Below are 19953 nucleotides of genomic sequence, written 5' to 3'. Positions count from 1 at the left end.
CCCACTGCTCTGGGTGTGTGTTCATGGTGTTCACTACTCACTGCTGTGTATGTGCACTTGAATGGTTTTATAAGCAGACCACCAATTCTGAGTATGGGTTACCATACTTGGAAAATTTCACTACACATATGATAATCATTAAACAACTATTAAAAATAGTGGCAAGGAAAAATGCACAATACTGTTTATTACTTACTGTCAACTTAAAGTTTGGAAATGTCAAAATTCAACATATATTACAGTATACGGATCTTCATAGGGTAGGGTATTGTTAGAAAGTTTCCGGTTCCAATTCCGGTTCCATTGAAATGAACTATAATTATGTTTTTTACTATTTTTCCTTCATTGAATGTAGTGTTGCTGGAAGGTAGTAATTAATGTTGAGTAATGCTAGTCCATCAATCAGCATGTGCTTCAAAGTTTATGTTTTTTACACGATCAATAGCATTTTGCTTTTCAAGCTGGAATAAGCTGGTTGGCCAAATAGTCACTTGGCACGAGATTAATCGTGTAGCCCTACATGCGTCCTCACACTCACATCCTCACATATCTCTTACACGGTCACAATCTTCTCAGTCTGCCTCACAAACAACAACTTCTCACATACATATTCATAGCAAACGTCCACCACGAGCATGCCCTTTGCAAGTTCTTATTATTCTGCTTTTATTTTTAATATATTCACAGCATATGTTACAGTCCATTTTTTATTACTAAGGATTTTTTCCCATTCAACAGATGCCTTTCTAAGATGAACCCTGAGAAGGGTTCGGAAGTGGAAAATACAACATCAAGAAAGCAATTGGCATTCAGTTCAAATATTTCATTATTTATATATTTCACTGATTAAATAGATTGCTGTCAGATCTTCCTACATTGCCCAGCAAAAATTATTGCCAGTGTCACAGGCTTAAAATACTTGCTGATAATTTGCTTTTATGGTTCAATTACTTGTTTTTTTTTCCATGCCTTATCTGTTGTCAGGATTCATTAATCTGTTCACAGGTGGTTCAGTATTAAAAACAATTTCATTATAAATTCTTATGTTTACCAAACTGCTATATTGATGCAGTTTTGACCAATTCCTTTTATTGTGTGTTGTTGCAGTTATGATCATTTTTTTTTTTTTTTATTTTATACTGTTGCAGTTATAAAAAAAACTGAATTGGTATGTTGTTGCAGTTATATGGAGCCCCTAAAGGTTCATAGTGGTGGAAAAAAAATAAATTCCAAATTAATATATATATATATATATATATATATATATATATATATATTTATTATTATTTTTTTTTTTTTTGCGTTCTCTCGCAAAACTTTGCATTCTCTTACAAAACAAGTTGAGTTCGGACAAACACTTCCTGTTTACAGCTTGTAGTGGTTCATACAGCTCCATAAGTTCACAGTCGAGCAGTTCATAGAGTTTTGTTTTGAACTTGGAGAAATAGTCAGTGCATGCTTATTAAGCCACAGTTTTGTGACATACTAAAATGTTTAAAGGCCATGTTGCAGGGTTAATTTTTGGTCACACTTTATTTTAGGGTCCAATTCTCACTATTAACTAACCATTAACTATGAATTTTGCCTCAATTAACTCCTTATTTGCTTCTTATTAATAGTTTATTAGGTAGTTGTTAAGTTTAGGGTATTGGGTAGGATTATGGATGTCATGCATTATATGTACTTTATAAGCACTAATAAACAGCCAATATGTTAATAATAGACATGCTTATAAGCAACTAGTTATTAGTGTGAATTGGACCCTATACTAAAGTGTTACCTAATTTTTCAACAAATTTGTGCAATTTGCTTGTTGGTAATAAACATTTAAACTGTATGTTATGTTGTTGGGTATCACAAAACGAAATATAATACGAAAAAGTAGGTTCTATCTTACAGCGGTTTGCAACGATTCTCCTTTGCCCCACAATGCATTGCATTACATCACGTTGAGGAGAGAATTTACCAAAGCCTGCCTTGAGAGCATTGAGAGTGACTAGAGAGACGAGTAGTAGACGAGAGTATTCAAATAGTACAGATTATAGATAAATGCATAGATATATATATAGATAGACAAAATATTTATATAGATAGACAGACAGACAGATAGACAGATAGATAGACAGATAGATAGATAGATAGATAGATAGATAGACAGATAGATAGATAGATAGATAGATAGATAGATAGATAGATAGATAGATAGATAGATAGATAGATATCGACTAACAGGGACCAAAAACGCACTCACTTCCCTACAGCACAAGCTTTCCAAAGCAGTTTCCATGGGACGGCAACGCCCACACAAGCACCTGCCAAACACAGTGACAGGCACGCGGCTATGTTTGCAACAACATTTTCACCGGAGGAAGAGATAAACGCAACGCAAGAATATAGCAAGCATGATGCCTTTTATTTCTAGAAGACAAAGACAAAGTTTACCAGTACTATGACAAAGGTCACGATCACTGCCACTATATATAAAGAAAACGTTGATTTTTCTATCCAATGGCAGTAATTTATATATATAAATATATATATATATATATATATATATATATATATATGTATGTGTGTGTGACGAGTGGGGCGGGGCCGAGAGCCGTGGGAACAGGAGCAAGGCCGGTGGAGTGATTGGAAATGAGCGACAACTGCTTGACCCACCGGTCTCAAGTCTCAAGGAGGAGATGGAGGGATATAAAACCAGAGCGATGACAGTGACGGACGAGAGAGGACCAGGCCTGGATTTTAGTTTGTGTTTGGATTTTGATTTGTGCGCGTCAGTCGTCCGTGAGGGGATGACGGCTGTTTTGTCTTTATTTTTGTAATTAAAGTTTTTATTTGATTGTCCGCTGGTTCCTGCCTCCTTCTTCCCATGATCATGGAGTTTTAATCATAACTATATATATATATATATATATATATATATATATATATATATATATATATCAGGCAGTATTATCCGTAGGGGCTGTCATTGTTGTTTCGCGTCCTGGGTGATGGCGGAACTCGGGGTACATCGATCTAGTATGAGTTCACGGGTGGGAAGTCACGGGTTTGACTGCCGTTCCAGTGCACTTTCACGGGTTTAAGGTTGGAGAAACACAGGTTACCTGGAAACGCGGCATCATACAAGGCTGAGGCTACCTTTCCTCCACTTCTCCTCAACGTGACATCATCACATTTGTAAAAAAATATTTTTTGCACGATATCAGTTATGAACAAATTGTGCTATAATCTTTATACTGGTATATAAATGCAGTTTTGAACAAAGAATATTAGTAAATTGCAGTCCTGAATAAACTATTGGTCTATACTTGCATTCTTGAACAAAGAATATTAGTAAATTGCAATTCAGAAAAAAAAAATGTGTTTCTTTTGTGACATTTCGCGACACTCTCGCTCTGGTCAGTGAATGTTTTGTCTCTGCTCTGCGCGCGCTCCCGTATATCAGAGCACTGAGAGCACAGACATTCACTGATCAGAGCGAGAGCGTCGCGAAATGTCACAAAAGAAGTGTGTTTTTGGTTGCCAGGGCAAGACAACCCTGCACAGATTACCAAAAAAAAAAAAAAACAGCATTAAGGGACCAGTGGATGGAGTTTATTTTTACAGAGCATCAACGGAGTTGTGCAAGTGTTTTTGTTTGTTCCCTGCATTTCGAAGATGCTTGTTTTATAAATAAGGCCCAGTTTGATGCCGGATTTGCACATCGTTTATTTCTTAAGGATAATGCAGTCCCAACGAAAAAGGGTCACGATCGTGTGTTGGAACCGCATGCGGTGAGTAAAACTGCTTCAAATATCTCTGTGTTGTTAACTTAGCTATCGGCGCGTAAGCACATCAAGTAAACAACATGCGATGTTGTCATCAAACTGCACTTTCCACATGTACAGCTTAAAAAAAAAAAAAAGACGACATAAAGTGGAACTTAGTCATTTTCCAAAACCGCTAAGCAAATATATACAGTTTCAGTACATACCACATAGAGACGTCGTTGCTGATGCTGCTCTTGTTAAATTTCAGCCTCTGGATCTGATTCTGGATCATAAATATACGCGGAATCTGACTGTTAGCCATGGTTTGTTTTGGATGTTTTTTTCCTCACGGTAATGTCACAGCTTCCAAATGCTACACGTCACGCCTCCAGCCGGTCGTGTTTTTCCGGGAAAAATCGGTACAGACTATCTTTCTTTTATGAATATAATAAAACTAAAGACTTTTTGGAGTTATGAAGGATGCAGTACTACTCTATAGGTACTCAAGATTAACAGGATATTGAGTGAAAACAAGCATTTCACACCCCCTTTAATTATTACAAAATTTATTTAAACTTCTCAGGGGTACATGAGAATGAAATGGGTTTGGCTGACAAAAAAAGTTCAGGAATCCCTGGATTATTTCTTTTTACACGTAATGTATTTACTGTTTTAAAAGACAAAAGCCTTCCAAAGGCAAATTAATAAATGATTAAATATCCCTTTGCATGTTCATCAGTAGTTAATTTTATGTTAAAAAGCTAAGAAAACACTTCTTAAAACTAAAATGATTCTTGTAAAAATCTGATGGTCGTGGGCTAATGAATATTTTAACTTTAATTAAATATTTTAAATGTATTTTTAAAAGTAATTTATGCTAATTACAAGTATTTGAGTTTTTAAATCTGATTACACAATGCAAATTCAATAGTTCAGTTATGCAAAAAGACTTTATGAAGTGATTTGACTTTTCCGTCATCAATGCAAGATTTTAATAAAAAAATTTACCCAGCTCTGGACAGAACTAAGTGTTGCAACATTGCATATGGTTGTCAGAACACTGCCACAACTAATGTGCACCATAATCATATAAGACAGGTATGCAGTGCATCCCACTAATTTGAAATATCTCAATTCTGATCTACTCTTTTAGCTGAAATGTAGCTGTCTACAATTGGATGCCTGTCACAATCATGGATTAAGAATTAAAAGTAAAATAACTGAATAAGACATACACGGAGCAATGAACATACATAGAGCACATAAAATCCTGTAGACGTAAACTCAAAAGCATGCTTGACAAGAACTAATGAGGTTTGTTTGCTTCTGTATACACACTGAATAATGTTTATGTAATTTCTGCAGATTAATCAGTACCAATAAATAGTTTCTGAATCAATCATTTATCGGCTTGGGTTGCATCCGTTGCTGGAATGGCTGAGAAGATCAGACTCTAGAGATGGAATTACTGATGCCTCCAGCTGTTTGTTTTGTAAAGCTTCAGATGCCAAATTAATATAGTCAACGAAATGTTATATATTTACACAATACACTACTGTACATGTTTCATATCATTATCAAGATGCTGAGTCTATTGTATGCTGAAATATACTGTAAATAAATCAATAAATCCACTTCTCTCTTGTTTCGTAAATGAGTGTTTGTAGTATTAAGCCTATCAGCAAGTAAGTATTTTGACTCAATTGATCCATTAAAATCACTGATTTGTAACAAATGAAACTAGTAGACTTAAAGAAAATTATTTGTTCATTTAGACCTATATTTGTTCACAAACAATTCATCAATGACTCAAACCACAAACTGTTATATCTTTTTAGTTATAATTACTATAGACTATTAATGACTTTACATTTACTGTAGTAATTAATACAGAGACACTCATTTGGGCAAATAGCAGTAACGACTTTAGGACTTGAAACTTGAAGTTGAGGACTTGAACTTGCCCGTCTTGACTCAGGACTAGACTTGGGACTTGACTAGAGACTTACTTTTGACTTGGTCCCACCTCTGTTAATATTTTATTCTAAAAAATACCGCTCATTTTCATGGTCAAATACTTTTTTTGGTTATAACCTTTAGCACTACTTTGCTTGGACGTAACGTTTGTTTTCATTCAGTATCCTTTTTAAAAACTACTGGTTGATTAATTGGTTATTATCAGTTATTGGTAAAATCCACTATCTGCTGATAAATTCAATTCAGTGCAAAAACTTGCACATGCAATTTAACAAAACATTTACTTGTTTAAATCTATTATTTTTAAGTTATATTTAAGTTTTAAGTTATTGTTAATTATCATTAGCATCTAACATACTTATAGAAATCCATCCTACAAATTGTATAATTTTTAATGTTAATGGTTCTATTTCCATTTTTATTGTAAAAAATTTTTTTTAAGAAAATGACACTCAATACTGTTAAGAAAAATAAGCTGAACTACACTGGCTTGTGACCTCTAGAATGAGATAAGGGTCAAAAATGTAACTCATTGTAGGTATGTCATAGCAGTTTAAATATTATTGTTAAAAATCAGTTTGGAGAAAAACGTATGTGTCTTTAAAAGGAAACACTTAATGTTGTATGTAGGCTGCAAAGTAACTTGTAACACTGTATGTGCAAATTAAAATGTGTTCATTACTGCTGTGACTGCTACTGTTGAAGCACATTGCATTACACACCTGGCCTTCTCTATAAATGCTGAAACACTGACTGCACCATGCAGGGATCAACAAAGTGATGGATCAGACAACCATTACAAGCGGTGCCACTTCAAAATAAATGAAATGAAAAACAGAAATTATTTTTAATTTATTATTTTATAAACATTAAATTAATTCAAAGATAAGTTGAAACATCTTTTCAAATTGACAAATAGATTTAAAATAAATTGTAATAAAAATGTAGCTAAATGTACCATTAATAAAAATAATATACAGTGATAATTTTAATTGCTTGTTTTAATCTATTTATAAAAAAAACTATTATATTTTAAAAAAAATAGATATAAATAATATTATTAAACATTAAGTAAGTTATTTTAAAATTGAATTTATTTGTTTTTATTGTTTCAAATAACCATTAATTTTTCAATTTGAAAAGTTTGTTTTTAACCATACACTCTCATGAATCCACTTCAGTCAAGTATGGGTGCCAAGAGCCAAGTCAAAATAAAATGCATCTTGCCTCTTTTAAAGACCTCAAACAACACACCAGTGGATACATTCCAACATGCCAGTGCAAGAGAAAAGCTACCGTATTTTCCACACTATAAGGCGCACTGGATTATAAGGCGCACCTTCAGTGAATGGTCTATTTTAGAACTGTTTTCATATATAGGGCGCACCGGATTATAAGGCGCATGGAATAGAAGATACTGCAGTCAAACGTTTGACTGGGTTTGTGTTATGCAACCACTAGATAGAGCTGTGCTAAAGGGAATGTCAACAAAACAGTCAGATAAAGTCAAACTTTATTAAGCGTTCTGACATCTCCATTCACTCCCATGGTTACGTTGTTCAATTGTTGATGTGCATATTATATCTCCCAGGCTTGCTCACTCTTCTCCCAAACGTGGAGGGGAACTTTTCCCTAATTGAGTAAACACGTAGTAAAAGAAACAGTCTGATACCACTAAATCAAACGTTAGCGCATAACTCAACATTGTTCAGTTACGTGTAACACGTAAAGCACACTTTTTCAGTTCATTCCCCGTCCACAAATCCCTCGAATTCTTCACAGTACAGCACAGCTGTGTTTACTGACTACGTTAGCCGTAATGCTGCAAGAGGTGCAGCTTTGTAGTTTACCATTCGTACTGAAACATTTTATTATTATTAAATTGGTTTTACTGTTTTTTTTTCATACTGAAACATTTTGACAGAGCGCCTTGATCCATATATAAGGCGCTCCGGATTGGCACTGTTGTTTTTTGAGAAAATTAAAGGCTTTTAAGTGCGCCTTTTAGTGCGGAAAATAAGGTACATCTTTTTGGAGCTTTCTCAGTGCAAGCAAACCCAATCGACAAACACAAACACGTGGCCATGATAGGCAAAAAATTTCTTTACACGTAAGCTTGGAATGGACAGCTTGGATATGGTCTCCCTCTGTTGTGATATTTTTTCTTAAGGTTTTTTCCTTAGCAGCCACAGTAGCATTTTCTGAAGGGAAGAAAATTATACGAATGATACCAATAAATAGAAAGGCATATATGCACATGCATTTAAAGATAAATAAACGCTGACTATCAGCAGACTTATTAATAACCACTGTATTTTAGCCAAACATTTTACACTTACGTTACATTCCCAAAAGAAGAAATAATAATAATAATAATAATTTTATCCACAGATTGTAATAACGAATTCTGGGAGCAAATCTGTGTGAAGCTTGCAGAGTAGGATAATTTGTGGAGTCACTTAACCCTGCGATGTGAGTTTACTGTAGAAAGCGTATGTTGTTCATGTGAAGCTTCAGTGGAAATTATTTCCTGTCAATAAACAGACCACTATGTCACCACATTCATAATTGTGTTTTTTTTTTAAATAAGAATTTAAAAACATGGTTACAAGATTTTGGTAACAAATCTGCCACACCAAATGCCAGTGATAATTCTGAACTATATTTATATTTGAAAAAAAACAACTAACTATGAGCTATGAGATGCCAGCTTCACTAACAATAAACAAAATAGTGTCATGCTAAGTATTTGCCAACCCCGTCATATGACAGGAAACCTCAAATGCAGAAACTCTACTGCATTTGAGACAGAGTTCAGCAGTATGCTACCATGATCATGGCATCCTCACATTTAAATTAAGTGACACAGGAACAACTTGTTCAGACCGCTTAAGTCTGAAAATAAATAAGAGAGATAAAAAAAAAAACAGAAATAGAGAGACAGTTTTGAATAGGTTGTCACCTCAGTCAGTCAGTCAGTCAAAAAAGCCACAAATAAATCTCGCTCACCCAATAAAACTTTGGCATCTTCTACATCAAAGTCTCCATCGCCATCAGCATCATACACTCCTCCAAGAGCACCTTGATAAAGGATAAAACAAGGATAAAAGAAAATACTTGTGAAACGAGCAAGTAAAGATGCAGAGTAAAAAGGGTACAACACAATAACATGCATTTCCAAACATAATTTCTTGGCCCAGACCCTGTTTGTGCTTTTGTTGTACATTCTTTAACATCCACAATGAAGCATGAGGTTGTAAGGGATCATACACACTGAACTTGACTTAACAGTATACATCTCTGGTTTGGGCAATAAAATATGGATTCCTGAAGGGGGGGAATTTTCTATTCTGTTTGTCACCTCACAAAATCAATCAGCAAACCAAAGACTGATTTGCAAAAACCTTTACATTTATCTCCAGTTATTATTATCAATAATTATGACAGTAGGCTAGAATAACTAGATTAATTTATGGCCTATGACCCATCTCTATAACCTGGTGTGTATGATTACTGGTCATACCATTTAATAAGACGTTTTTATCAACCAAGCAGTGCAACAAGATAATCAATATTTGCACACTCATATTTGCATCAACTGTGATCAACAGTAGTGTCGGATTCTGACAGAAAATAGAAAAGTTTGTCAAACTTTGCAGTTCATGCTACAGTTAAAATAATGTCTTATATATTAAACATTATATAGAAAAAACTTTTTTTCCTTAGCATTAAATAAACGCTCAGCGCTTTGTCACGTTTCTGGCATTTAATAAAATGTGGAGCTCTTATTGAAAACTGGGGGAAAAAATACATTAGCCTTAGGAAAAAACACACTAGTCGACACGGCAGTTATATCTCTTAAAGGTGCACAAAGCAATTACACACTTGCAGCCATTCAGTAGTTAGGGTGCATGTCCTGTGTAGAGAGAAGAGAGTGTACAGGACAGATATTAGCAGATCGAATATAGATATAGAACTGGAAGATAAAAAAAAAGAGGAAAATATCAGAGGAACAAAAGATTTAATCGAATAGTAACAATCAGGCAACAGGTAGGACCCGCATAAATGTTGGAGCAGCTTTTCATCGGTGGAGAGAACTCAAGGAGCGGGGAGGCCTGAAATAAGACGCCATGGTTGTATTGCTTCTTTGTGATAGGTAAGTAATGTTGTTTTTGCATTGTTTCACGCAACTCCACGATCGACTTTATGCTATGGCTTTGTACGTATGTGTGGGGTGGAGATTTCAAAATAGGAGCAAGGTCCTGTTGAGGTATGGGTATGTTTGTTTTTGGTTCTTTTTAAATATCAACATTGTTTGGCAAAAATCGCTTACTGCACATTTAAGCACCTGTCGGGGATTTTGTATAGACAAGTTGAGCAACACTGCCTTTTAAAGGAGGGCAATTAAGGAGGTTGTCCTCCTGGAGTTAAACAGGAAAGAAGTGACAATTTGTTATGAACTTGTACACTCAATGCCAAGAAAGGAAGGACAGTATACTTAAAGTTATGAAGTACATGCCAAGTACTAAAACATCACACAGTTATCGTTTTCAATCAAGGGTGTTTCTGCAACTCTTTAAGCAATATAATTAAAAATCCAAAATGCTGTTTGGAAAATGGATTGAGAGTGTACGCTTATTATAGAAATTTTGTAAATTTTGAAAACAAAAAAGTTATGGACTGCAGCTTTAAGGGAGAAAAATAATACAAGAAAAAAAAAATGAAGAAAAAAAATACATGATTTAAATGCAGGGGATCTCAGATAAACACACACTTTTACAATACTATAAAAAAAATTAACAAACACTACAGGGATCTGCAAGAATCATTTAGGTGACAATTTGTTTATTAAAAAAAATAAATAAAATAATTTTACCACAAAATGTGAGCAGTCTACATTCCTGCAAGACATTTACTTACCAACCACACTGTTGTAGTCAACTAGGTCAAACCACATGACACCCACAGACAGCCAAGCCCCCAGCAAAGCCAGCACCAACAGCCAGCTAAAGAAAGAGTTTCCCCCTGTCTTTTTTTCACTCTTAATGGCTGTATTTCCACCTGGAGAGTCTAAGAAGACACACATACAGAATCGGATATGAGATACTCAAAACTACGGTACTGTCTTTGTCAGAAGCTATCATTAAAATCAGTAAAATGCAAACTAAATGTACACTGAAAAGCTGAATTCAGAATTAGAAACAGATTAGGTTTAGCAAATACAAAAAAGCTATGAAAAAAAAAACCTTCGTAAAGTATTAGTTTACCCAAAAAAGAAAATTATATTAAAATTTTCTTAACCTCATGTCATTCCAATTCAATAGGACTTTTATTCATATTCAGAAAATGTATGATTTCCCCCACTCAAAAAAAAAACAAAAAACAAATGGTACTATGGTTTGATAAATATGTGAATATGTGCTGAACAAAATTAAACAAAGAAAAATGAGTGGGAAGAAAACAGCAGTTAAGAAAGCATCTGATCATATCTATGTGATCACACCAGTACAAACTGCTGAACAAAATGCAGTCATTTTAAACCTCAAAGGCGCATTTTCATTTCTGACAATATTTAAATATTGCACTACTCTGGTTAATGCTTGTTGGATGAAGACAGAGAAGTTCAGCTAAGCTAAAGCTTCAAAGCTCAAATCACTGGTATGCTGTGCTATATCCATCTGGAAGCTATGTCATATTCACGTGTAAAATTAGTGTTGCCTGGTCTTTATTGGAGAAAATATGAATCTCAATATGCAAAGGCCATTTGATTAAGTGCACTGTTGGCTACAATGTTTACTTGCTTTTAATTCATGTTTTTGGTCATTTTATTATTTTTAGATAAAATGGGCGATGTTAATATGTTACAGAGCTGGGTGGATAAGCATATACACGTATCCACCACCCATCGCTGTAACATTTCAGCATCAGCCATTAAAAAAACCTATATCGGTCCAACTTTAGTTTTATAGGTTTGGTACAACATGAGGGTGAGTACATGGCATTGTTAAGTTTTGAGTGGACTAACAAAACTAGCAATTTAATATCATCTTGTTTCATTTGTCACCCCTACTGGGACTATGGAGTTTTCAGTTCGGTAATACTAGCTCTTCTGGTATTGTGCATGTATTATTTTATGAAAATACCTGTGATGTCCTGAAATGAGGTCAAATGGTGAATGTAAAAAGCCACAGGGAATGATTATGTCAGAGGCAAATAACAAAGGGTTAAAAAAAATAACACGATTATACAACAGATTGTATTACACTTGACTGGCAAGGTCGTCTGTATGTTACATGCACATACAGACATGTGATCATACTCCAACGTGTCTAATTTTCAGCCCAAACTATGAATAGCGTGTAGCTACATATATGATGGTGTGACCTCACAAGATTGAACAGGGCCAGTGTAATTAGTATCACAATGATTAGTCAGTCCAAAACACAACCAATTATCAAACTATCAAACATAAAACATTTTTTTTTTAATAAAAACAATTCAAATGTAAAAATAAGTACAAAAAGTTATTACAACCAAAAATACAGTGGCATGTTATGAATGAACTATAAATGGCTTGACATAAACAATTTAACAAGCTCACACTTCATGAAAAATGCAATACACAAACACACAAAAAGATTAACTTTAAACTTCATGCTCAAACCAGCACTGAGGTCAACAACCCCATGTGAAATGTTACACTATATCCGACAGATATAGATTTTGCTCAAACCACACCAGTAAAAGCACCAGCAAAAACAGCCCATGTCTAAACATGTCAAAATACCTGTCATTTTGGCTCCATCTACACTGGTTTCATCCATGCTTGGAGGTTTCTAGTTTTTGCAAACTAAACTGCAAAAGAAAAGCAAAGCTTTTTCTGCTCACATGAAGTACAGCTCATTGGTTTAGCTGCAACACTATATATGCACAGCTCCTCCTGGGTATTTTTAGAGCTGCTGTACACACACGCTCTTTTGGACCTCATATGGAAACAACAGTTATAGCCAACACACACATACTAACACAATTGACTCTCCACTGAGCCCACCTGCCTACTTTACTGTTTCATTTAAGAAAAAAAAGGGTAGACTTAGCTGCAACTTTTATAAGATTTTTATTTTATTTTATTAAATGTTTAAACAACTAACACCTAAACTGGATTTTTTTTTTACAAATTCGAACAGTGAAAACACAGACCTAACAAAACCAAATAACCATGTAATTGATATAGCTATATTGATATAGCTATGAGAAATGCTGACCCCATACGTCATGCTCCCGGAACTGCTTCCGTTTTTCAACAATGAGCGCAAGCTAGATTAAAGTGATTATTATATTTTGAATATGGATATTTTTCTTAAAAAAAATGCATTGATTCGCAACAGAAGGCCCCCTGGAGTCGTGTGAAACACTTATTTTAAATGGATGCACTTTTTATTAAAATTCTCTTGGACTGATGCAGTCTAACACCCACCAAGTGGCATCAAACAGCTTGAAAGATCAAATAATTTTTATTTTTTTCTAAATCCGACTGGATTCGTCTAAAAGAAGAAAGTCATATACATCTAAGATGACTTCAAGGTGTGTAATTTATGACTTAATTTTCATTTTGGGGTGAACGAAGCTTTAAACCTGACTTTTAAAAGGGATCATGACATACATTTTTTTTAACATTTTAATATGTTACTCAAGGTTAGCTTACTTGTTAATAAAGTTTAAAAACATTAAAAGGGTGGTTGATGGTGATTACATTTTTTTAACTCCAGTTAGTGTGTAATGTTGCTGTTTGAGCATAAACAATATCTGCAAAGTTACGACGCTGAAAGTTCAATGCAAACTGAGATTCTGGGTGCGTCTCAATCAGCTGCCTAGCTCGGGAACCAGTAGATCATGTGCACAAATTCAGTCACTGGTAAGTTCCCTGACTCACTGCACGGTGGGACAGTGATCACTTGAATTCTAGTGACATGATTACGTACAATGTCAACGGACAATATAGTAGAGAATGTCACTGCATGAATTAATAAACAACAGTCACTCAGGACAATATAATTTTTTATTCTCTTTAAACACATTTAAACACTGTTACATGTTCTTACAACATTTCAGCTGAATATTAATTATAAATGTCAACAGATGTGTTCAATACCTGTCTAGCAATGTGTGTTTATGTTAAAATATTAAAAGAAAAAAAAAATGATTTTTCAAATCTTCTATCGCATCATTTGTGTGTAATTATAATTGGCTCATGTGGTTCATGTTTCGTGCTTCAGAAATGTGACAGTAAGGGAGCATAGTTAGCGCTGATCATAGACAGTAAAAGAAATAGACACAGCGACCCCATTGGAACTCAACTGAGACAAGTGAAGCCCATTTTAGCACTTCTGTTTCTGACGCGCAGACTCAAACTAAGCTTTATGACGTCAGCAACCTGTCTGACAGAGGTAAATCTTCTAGTAGCTGTGCGTGCAAACTGCCATCGTTAATCTTGCAGAGACGGCGAGCTTGAGCGGGGAGTTCTTTGGCGTGAGTGAGCAGGTGTAAGTATTGTGATTAATTATTTTGTATAGTATTTTAAAATGTAATGCCAGTACGACCATATTAAGTTAATTGCCCGCGAGCTTCTCCTCCTGTCTGTACGGTAATTTCTCTACTGTGCGACAGAGAGTCGAGGGGTTATGCAATCAATCGTTAGTCAATCGCAGGCCCGTCGCGACAAGGCAGGCAAACCAAGCAATTGCTTGGGGCCCCGAGCTAGCCTGGGGCCCCAAGACAACGACTGGTTAAGAATAAAATGCAACGACACTGTTTGAGAGCCTATTTGACTGTCAATGCAGTAACGTCCAATGACACTGTTATCGGGATCCCCCTCAAGGGGGCCCCTCTCAGTAGTCGCGGACAGCAGCCAGCCAACGTGATCTCTGCAGCTGGTAAAATACAAAACCTCCTTGGCAGTCATGAAGCGGAATTATGCTTCAGGAAGCCAGAAGAGAAAAGAAGAGGAGGATAAGAAAAAAAAAACAAAAAAAAACAAACAATAGTGGTAAGTGATAAATTACACTGGATATAATAGCTCTACCTTGTCAGTCTTGTACAAATGGTGTAATTTTGCAGCAGGTAGGCTTGCAAAAATATGTTTGTGTTAGCTACCTGCCTGAGGGCAAATGCTGCTCGTAACGAACATTTAGTGCATTTTTTTTCGAAAGGAAGGAATATGGTTACTGTAACGTGTTTTTTAACGGGATAAGGAAGACGCAGAACAGAAATCGCGTACTGCAAGGAGTCAGCAGTGTTTTGATTTGAGGGGAGGGCAAATGTAAAGAGAACGTCGTGGCGTGTTTCGATTTTGAATGAATTAATTAAAAATAGGTCATTGCACTTACATCAAATCACGATATGTACTAATATCTGTAAATATTAAGCCGGAACAGTCTATTTAAATATGAATCCTGCATGTTCTGCTCGTCTCTGTTAATGAATGGAGCAGAAGCGCGACTTCCTTTACACTGAAGCGCACGTGACGCTCGCGGTTATTTCAGCATCTGCTGTCTCACTAAAGACGTGAACACATGAACAACATCTCCAGAACTGCTCTGACAGTCACTTCATGTGCATTTGATCGTTTGATTTGAATAAATGGTACGTCAACCCGTCAAAATAAAAGTCCTGTTTTAGACAAGTATTTGCCAGAGATGTATTACTATTGTTCAGCAGAACATAGCCTACTGCTAAAAAAAAATCTAACTTTTTTTTTTTAAAGGTTTAATCACACAAAATTTCTTCCATGTTTTATTTTTAATAGTAAATCCCCTTTGTTTACCAAAAAGTTAAGTTTGCTTAATTTTCTATAATTTAAATATAAATTAAATGAATGTTTTGTGTTTAATGTTTAATGTGCATCTCAGAAAATGCTTTATTTAAAACCCCAACTGAATGGCACTTAAATGCACTTAATTCATCTGTCAACTTTATTGTCATTGTTCATAGTACAATATATAATTATAGCTGATATCCTGCACAGCCCAGAGTTTAAATTGATAAGTGTGTGCTGTCATATTATTGCAAATCACTATTGAATTCCCACCAAACTATTTTTTCAAGGAGTATTTGGACTGTAAACCTTTTTTTATTTATATAAAGTGCGGGTGAACAAACTGTATGGCTATGCTGTGGTTCCTGTAGGCTTTGCGTGCGTGCAGGGGTCGGGGGGCCTCTATGTCCATTTTACTTGGGGCCCCCAAATTCCTTCAAACGGCCCTGGTCAATCGTTAGCCTGTTTTTACAAAAACTGTTTCTACGGGGCCATAATGTAACACAGAAAGTAATGGAGCCCTTTATACATTGTCGTGTATCTTTAGAAATAAATAATGGACAAATTTAATCTTTAAACGCCTCAGATGTGAAGTTATTCGCTGTCAAAGTGACGCCAAAATGAATGGGATGTCAATGGGATGCTAACACAAGTGAAGTTCCGCTACAAGATGGCGGCACGCGGCCGACTTCAACTTCCGGTTGACTTCCTTGCTGCCTGGCGCTGATGCTCCCTAGTTTTTGCAGTGCATTGTGGGATTTTTCAGGGAGTGAACGTTACAGTGCACTGGAAGGATTTTGCGATTGAGAAAGCCCTTAAAATGGCAGACTCCCTTGCCTGATCAGTGTCCTTACTATTGAACAAGGGAGATGATTGAGACACACCTATTGTCTTTTAGAATTATGGCAGTTTAAGCCTACAGTTACAACTGGTGGGGACTACAATGTGCTACTTCCCTGAACAGTTAAATCAATCATCTTTGCAATTATGACTGCACACACAAATCATGACATGACTTCATCAACAAAGAAGAATAGTAAATGATAGGAACAGTCAAATACTAAGAACTGTGTCTAAACAACACATAACTGCTGCAGCAAAGTGACAAAAAAAAAATTCTGCAAAAACAGACCACGGAAAACCACACAAAGCCAAAATCTATAAAAGAGCTGCAACTGGTAAAACTTTAATCACAAACACTAATGGCTTAAATATTATCAAACAACTGAGGGAAGCTTCTTTCATTTGCAGTCTCATTTCTCTAGTTTAATCTATGAGATAATGCTGCATATATTTGTCTATGCCACAGTACTGCCCTAAGCAGTATGTTTTCATTTTTGTTTGCTATTGTTAGATGTGTCCTTATTTCTGGTATTATGATGCTATCGGAGATACTGTGTTTTGTTTCTCCCTGAAGCCACTGGCAGATGTTTTTATAGCCAATATTCAACTGGAGACTACACAAAAGTTATTTGAATCTATTCAAAGAAGGTTAGAAGCTGTATTAAATGCAAATGATACTCAAACACCTTAAAGGGGGGGTGAAATGCTCGTTTTCACTCAATATCCTGTTAATCTTGAGTACCTATAGAGTAGTACTGCATCCTTCATAACTCCAAAAAGTCTTTATTTTTATTATATTTATAAGAGAAAGATAGTCTGTACCGATTTTTCCCGGAAAAACACGAGCGCCTAGAGGCGTGACGTGTGGGCGGAGCTAAAGAATCACAAGCGCCAGTAGGATTTTGTGTTGAGCGCGTCTGGAAGCTGTGACACAGATCCAGAGGCTGAAATTTAACAAGAGCAGCATCAGCAAAGGCGGTATGCTATGTGGTATGTACTGAAACTGTATATATTTGCTTAGCGGTTTTGGAAAATGACTAAGTTCCACTTTATGTCGTCTTTTTTTTTTTTTTTTTTTTTTTAAGCTGTACATGTGGAAAGTGCAGTTTGATGACAACATCGCATGTTGTTTACTTGATGTGCTTACAGGCTGATAGCTAAGTTAACAACACAGAGATATTTGAAGCAGTTTACTCACCGCATGTGGTTCCAACACACAATCGTGACACTTTTCCGTTGGGACTGCATTATCCTTAAGAAATAAACGATGTGCAATCCGAAATGCAGGGAACAAACAAAAACACTTGCACAACTCCGTTGATGCTCTGTAAAAATAAACTCCATCCACTGGTCCCTCTTTTCTTTTCTCTTTTGGTAATCTGTGCAGGGTTGTCTTGCCCTGGCAACCAAAAACTTTTGGCTTTTCGCGACGCTCTTGCTCTGATCAGGCTGTGCTCAGCCTCTCAGTGCTCTGCTATACTGGAGCGCGCGCTCTTCCGGCAGAAGAGCGCGCACTTAGGACCCATATAAGGAAATTCCGCTCCATCTAACGTCACACAGAGCCATACTCGAAAAAAACTTTCAGAAACTTGTGACAAACCGGAAGAGTTTTTTTTGGAACAAAAATACTCATTCAAACGTACAACTTAATTTTTGAAACTTTGTCCATGTTTAGCATGGGAATCCAACTCTTTAACAGTGTAAAAAACTCAGTATGCATGAAATAGCATTTCACCCCCCCTTTAAAAATGGCATATTGCCTGTTCAACAGGTATTCACGTTATTTTGTCCAACCCCTGTGCATGTATGTGAAATTAATTCTTGAATGAGAAATAAATGGAGAGTGGGACTTGATTTTGTCCAATGGGACTGTTGTCATTTGCCTCGGAGTGGGAGAGACTTGGAAGAGGGCAGAAACCTCCAAGCAATTCACTACAGAGGTGTGGTTAGAGAAAAACTTGGCAATGGAAGAAAACAGTGACTATTTAAAACAGCCATTTAAAACTTAATGTCTTGCACATTTTATTGTACTTTACATATTTAATTTCTAACAACTGTATTGTCATCACTGTGTTTTTGTCTAATGTCATTAAATTTGCCTAAACATTTAGGCCAACTGTGTCTGACACACTCAGTATGTACAGCTCTCTCCTACTGATGGTATTGATCAGAATTAGATGTGTTAGATAAGACATATACAAACTGTGCAGAGAGTTGGGGCACCAAGACTGAAGCTAAAAACCAGAAGCTGTTTTACACACTATGTTTTATTTCAACACTGCTAGATGGCTGAAACTGCATGTTGTTTAAATGCCTGCAGTTTAGGGGTTCATTAACAGCACAACTGCATTATTTTATTAAACGTTTAAATGTTAAGGATGACCAACCCATTAGGAGCTTTGAATCCTGCTACTTGTTGTTCTTTCTGCTTGTAGCTGACTTCAACTCTGTAAGGATCTTCAAATCAGTAAAAATCACTGCAGAACATTTTAAACTCGTTATTTAAAAGTAAGGTAAATATATTAAGTACCAATCAAATGCCATAGCTTTACTACTACTGCTGTTATAGATTCTGGTAAGATTCCGACAAGTTACACATAGTATCAGAAACGGAGTGTATACAGTATTGCTTTCATCTCTGCAACCTTTTTTTTTCATTAAAAATCCAACCCGTTCTGTACGAAAAAACATTCTCTCACTACTACGCGGATAAAAGACTGAAATTCTTTGATCAAATGTAACACCTGAAATGTGACATTTAAATATTGCGTGATGAGAAAAAAAGAAAGAATCTGAATCTATGTATTGGGGCCCACATAAAGAACAATTTACTTGCATGAAACGAAATCTTATTTAACGTTACGTTACCTTTCCTGGCCTGTTTGCGTGCCGCTTTCTTCTGCTTCATGATGACAACGGGGAAAAGTTTGAAGAGGCTGGTTAATGACTGGTTAATCTCACAGCTTAAAAGTTCTGCTTTTCTTGTGCAGTGCAGTAAGATTTCTTCCTCTTCTTCGGGTCTAACAGCAGATTGGTGTAGTAAGCACATACCGCCACCTACTGTACATTGGCGCTCTTATCATCATGAAAATACTTCAGGCGCTTCTCAAACGGAAGGCTGCATCTTATGAGGACGCATGGAGACAATAGTACTAATCAGCATTAACGCTTGTATGAGCCAGTCTAGTAAGTGTGGATGGATATGAAACAGAAATACAATCAAAATGATAATTTGTAGAGTACTTATTAAAAATCTTTATATTAACTGGAAATACAACCAAACAGTACAGACAACTGTACTGATTTCTCAGTAGTTTACAGTTAGCATTATGAGTAACTTACAACAACAACAATAAAAAAGAAAACAATGCTTTATTGTCTAAAACCATTTATTTATTTTTTTGTCTGAGGTTTGCATTTGCAATAAGGTTGCTCTCCAGGAGCAAGGTTGAAGGTAATGAATGCCTGATGAAGCACTATACGGTCAGCTGTGGAAATTCCACTCGCCCAATAGGATTCAGTGCTGTATTTTCAGTGTCTCATGTTCATTTGTCATGTAGC

The 19953-nt window shown here is 35.8% G+C and overlaps 1 protein-coding gene across 1 annotated transcript in view; it reads right to left on the bottom strand.

The window, feature by feature from the left end:
* The window catches only part of unm_hu7910 (un-named hu7910), a 42251-nt gene extending 22827 nt beyond the window's left edge, over nt 1-19424 (bottom strand). Inside the window, exons 1-3 of the mRNA XM_026268092.1 lie at nt 19261-19424; nt 10656-10805; nt 8745-8816 (exon numbers count right to left, since the gene is read on the bottom strand). Coding sequence (XP_026123877.1) covers nt 8745-8816; nt 10656-10805; nt 19261-19300 — 262 coding nt within the window. The 5' untranslated portion in view covers nt 19301-19424. The remainder of the gene's footprint in view (nt 1-8744; nt 8817-10655; nt 10806-19260) is intronic.
* Nucleotides 19425-19953: the final 529 nt, after the last annotated feature.

Source organism: Carassius auratus, chromosome 7 (assembly GCF_003368295.1).
Source record: "Carassius auratus strain Wakin chromosome 7, ASM336829v1, whole genome shotgun sequence".
Classification (NCBI taxonomy): Eukaryota; Metazoa; Chordata; class Actinopteri; order Cypriniformes; family Cyprinidae; genus Carassius; species Carassius auratus.
Note: the sequence above shows the minus strand (reverse complement) of the source record. Positions and strands in the feature narration are given on the sequence as shown.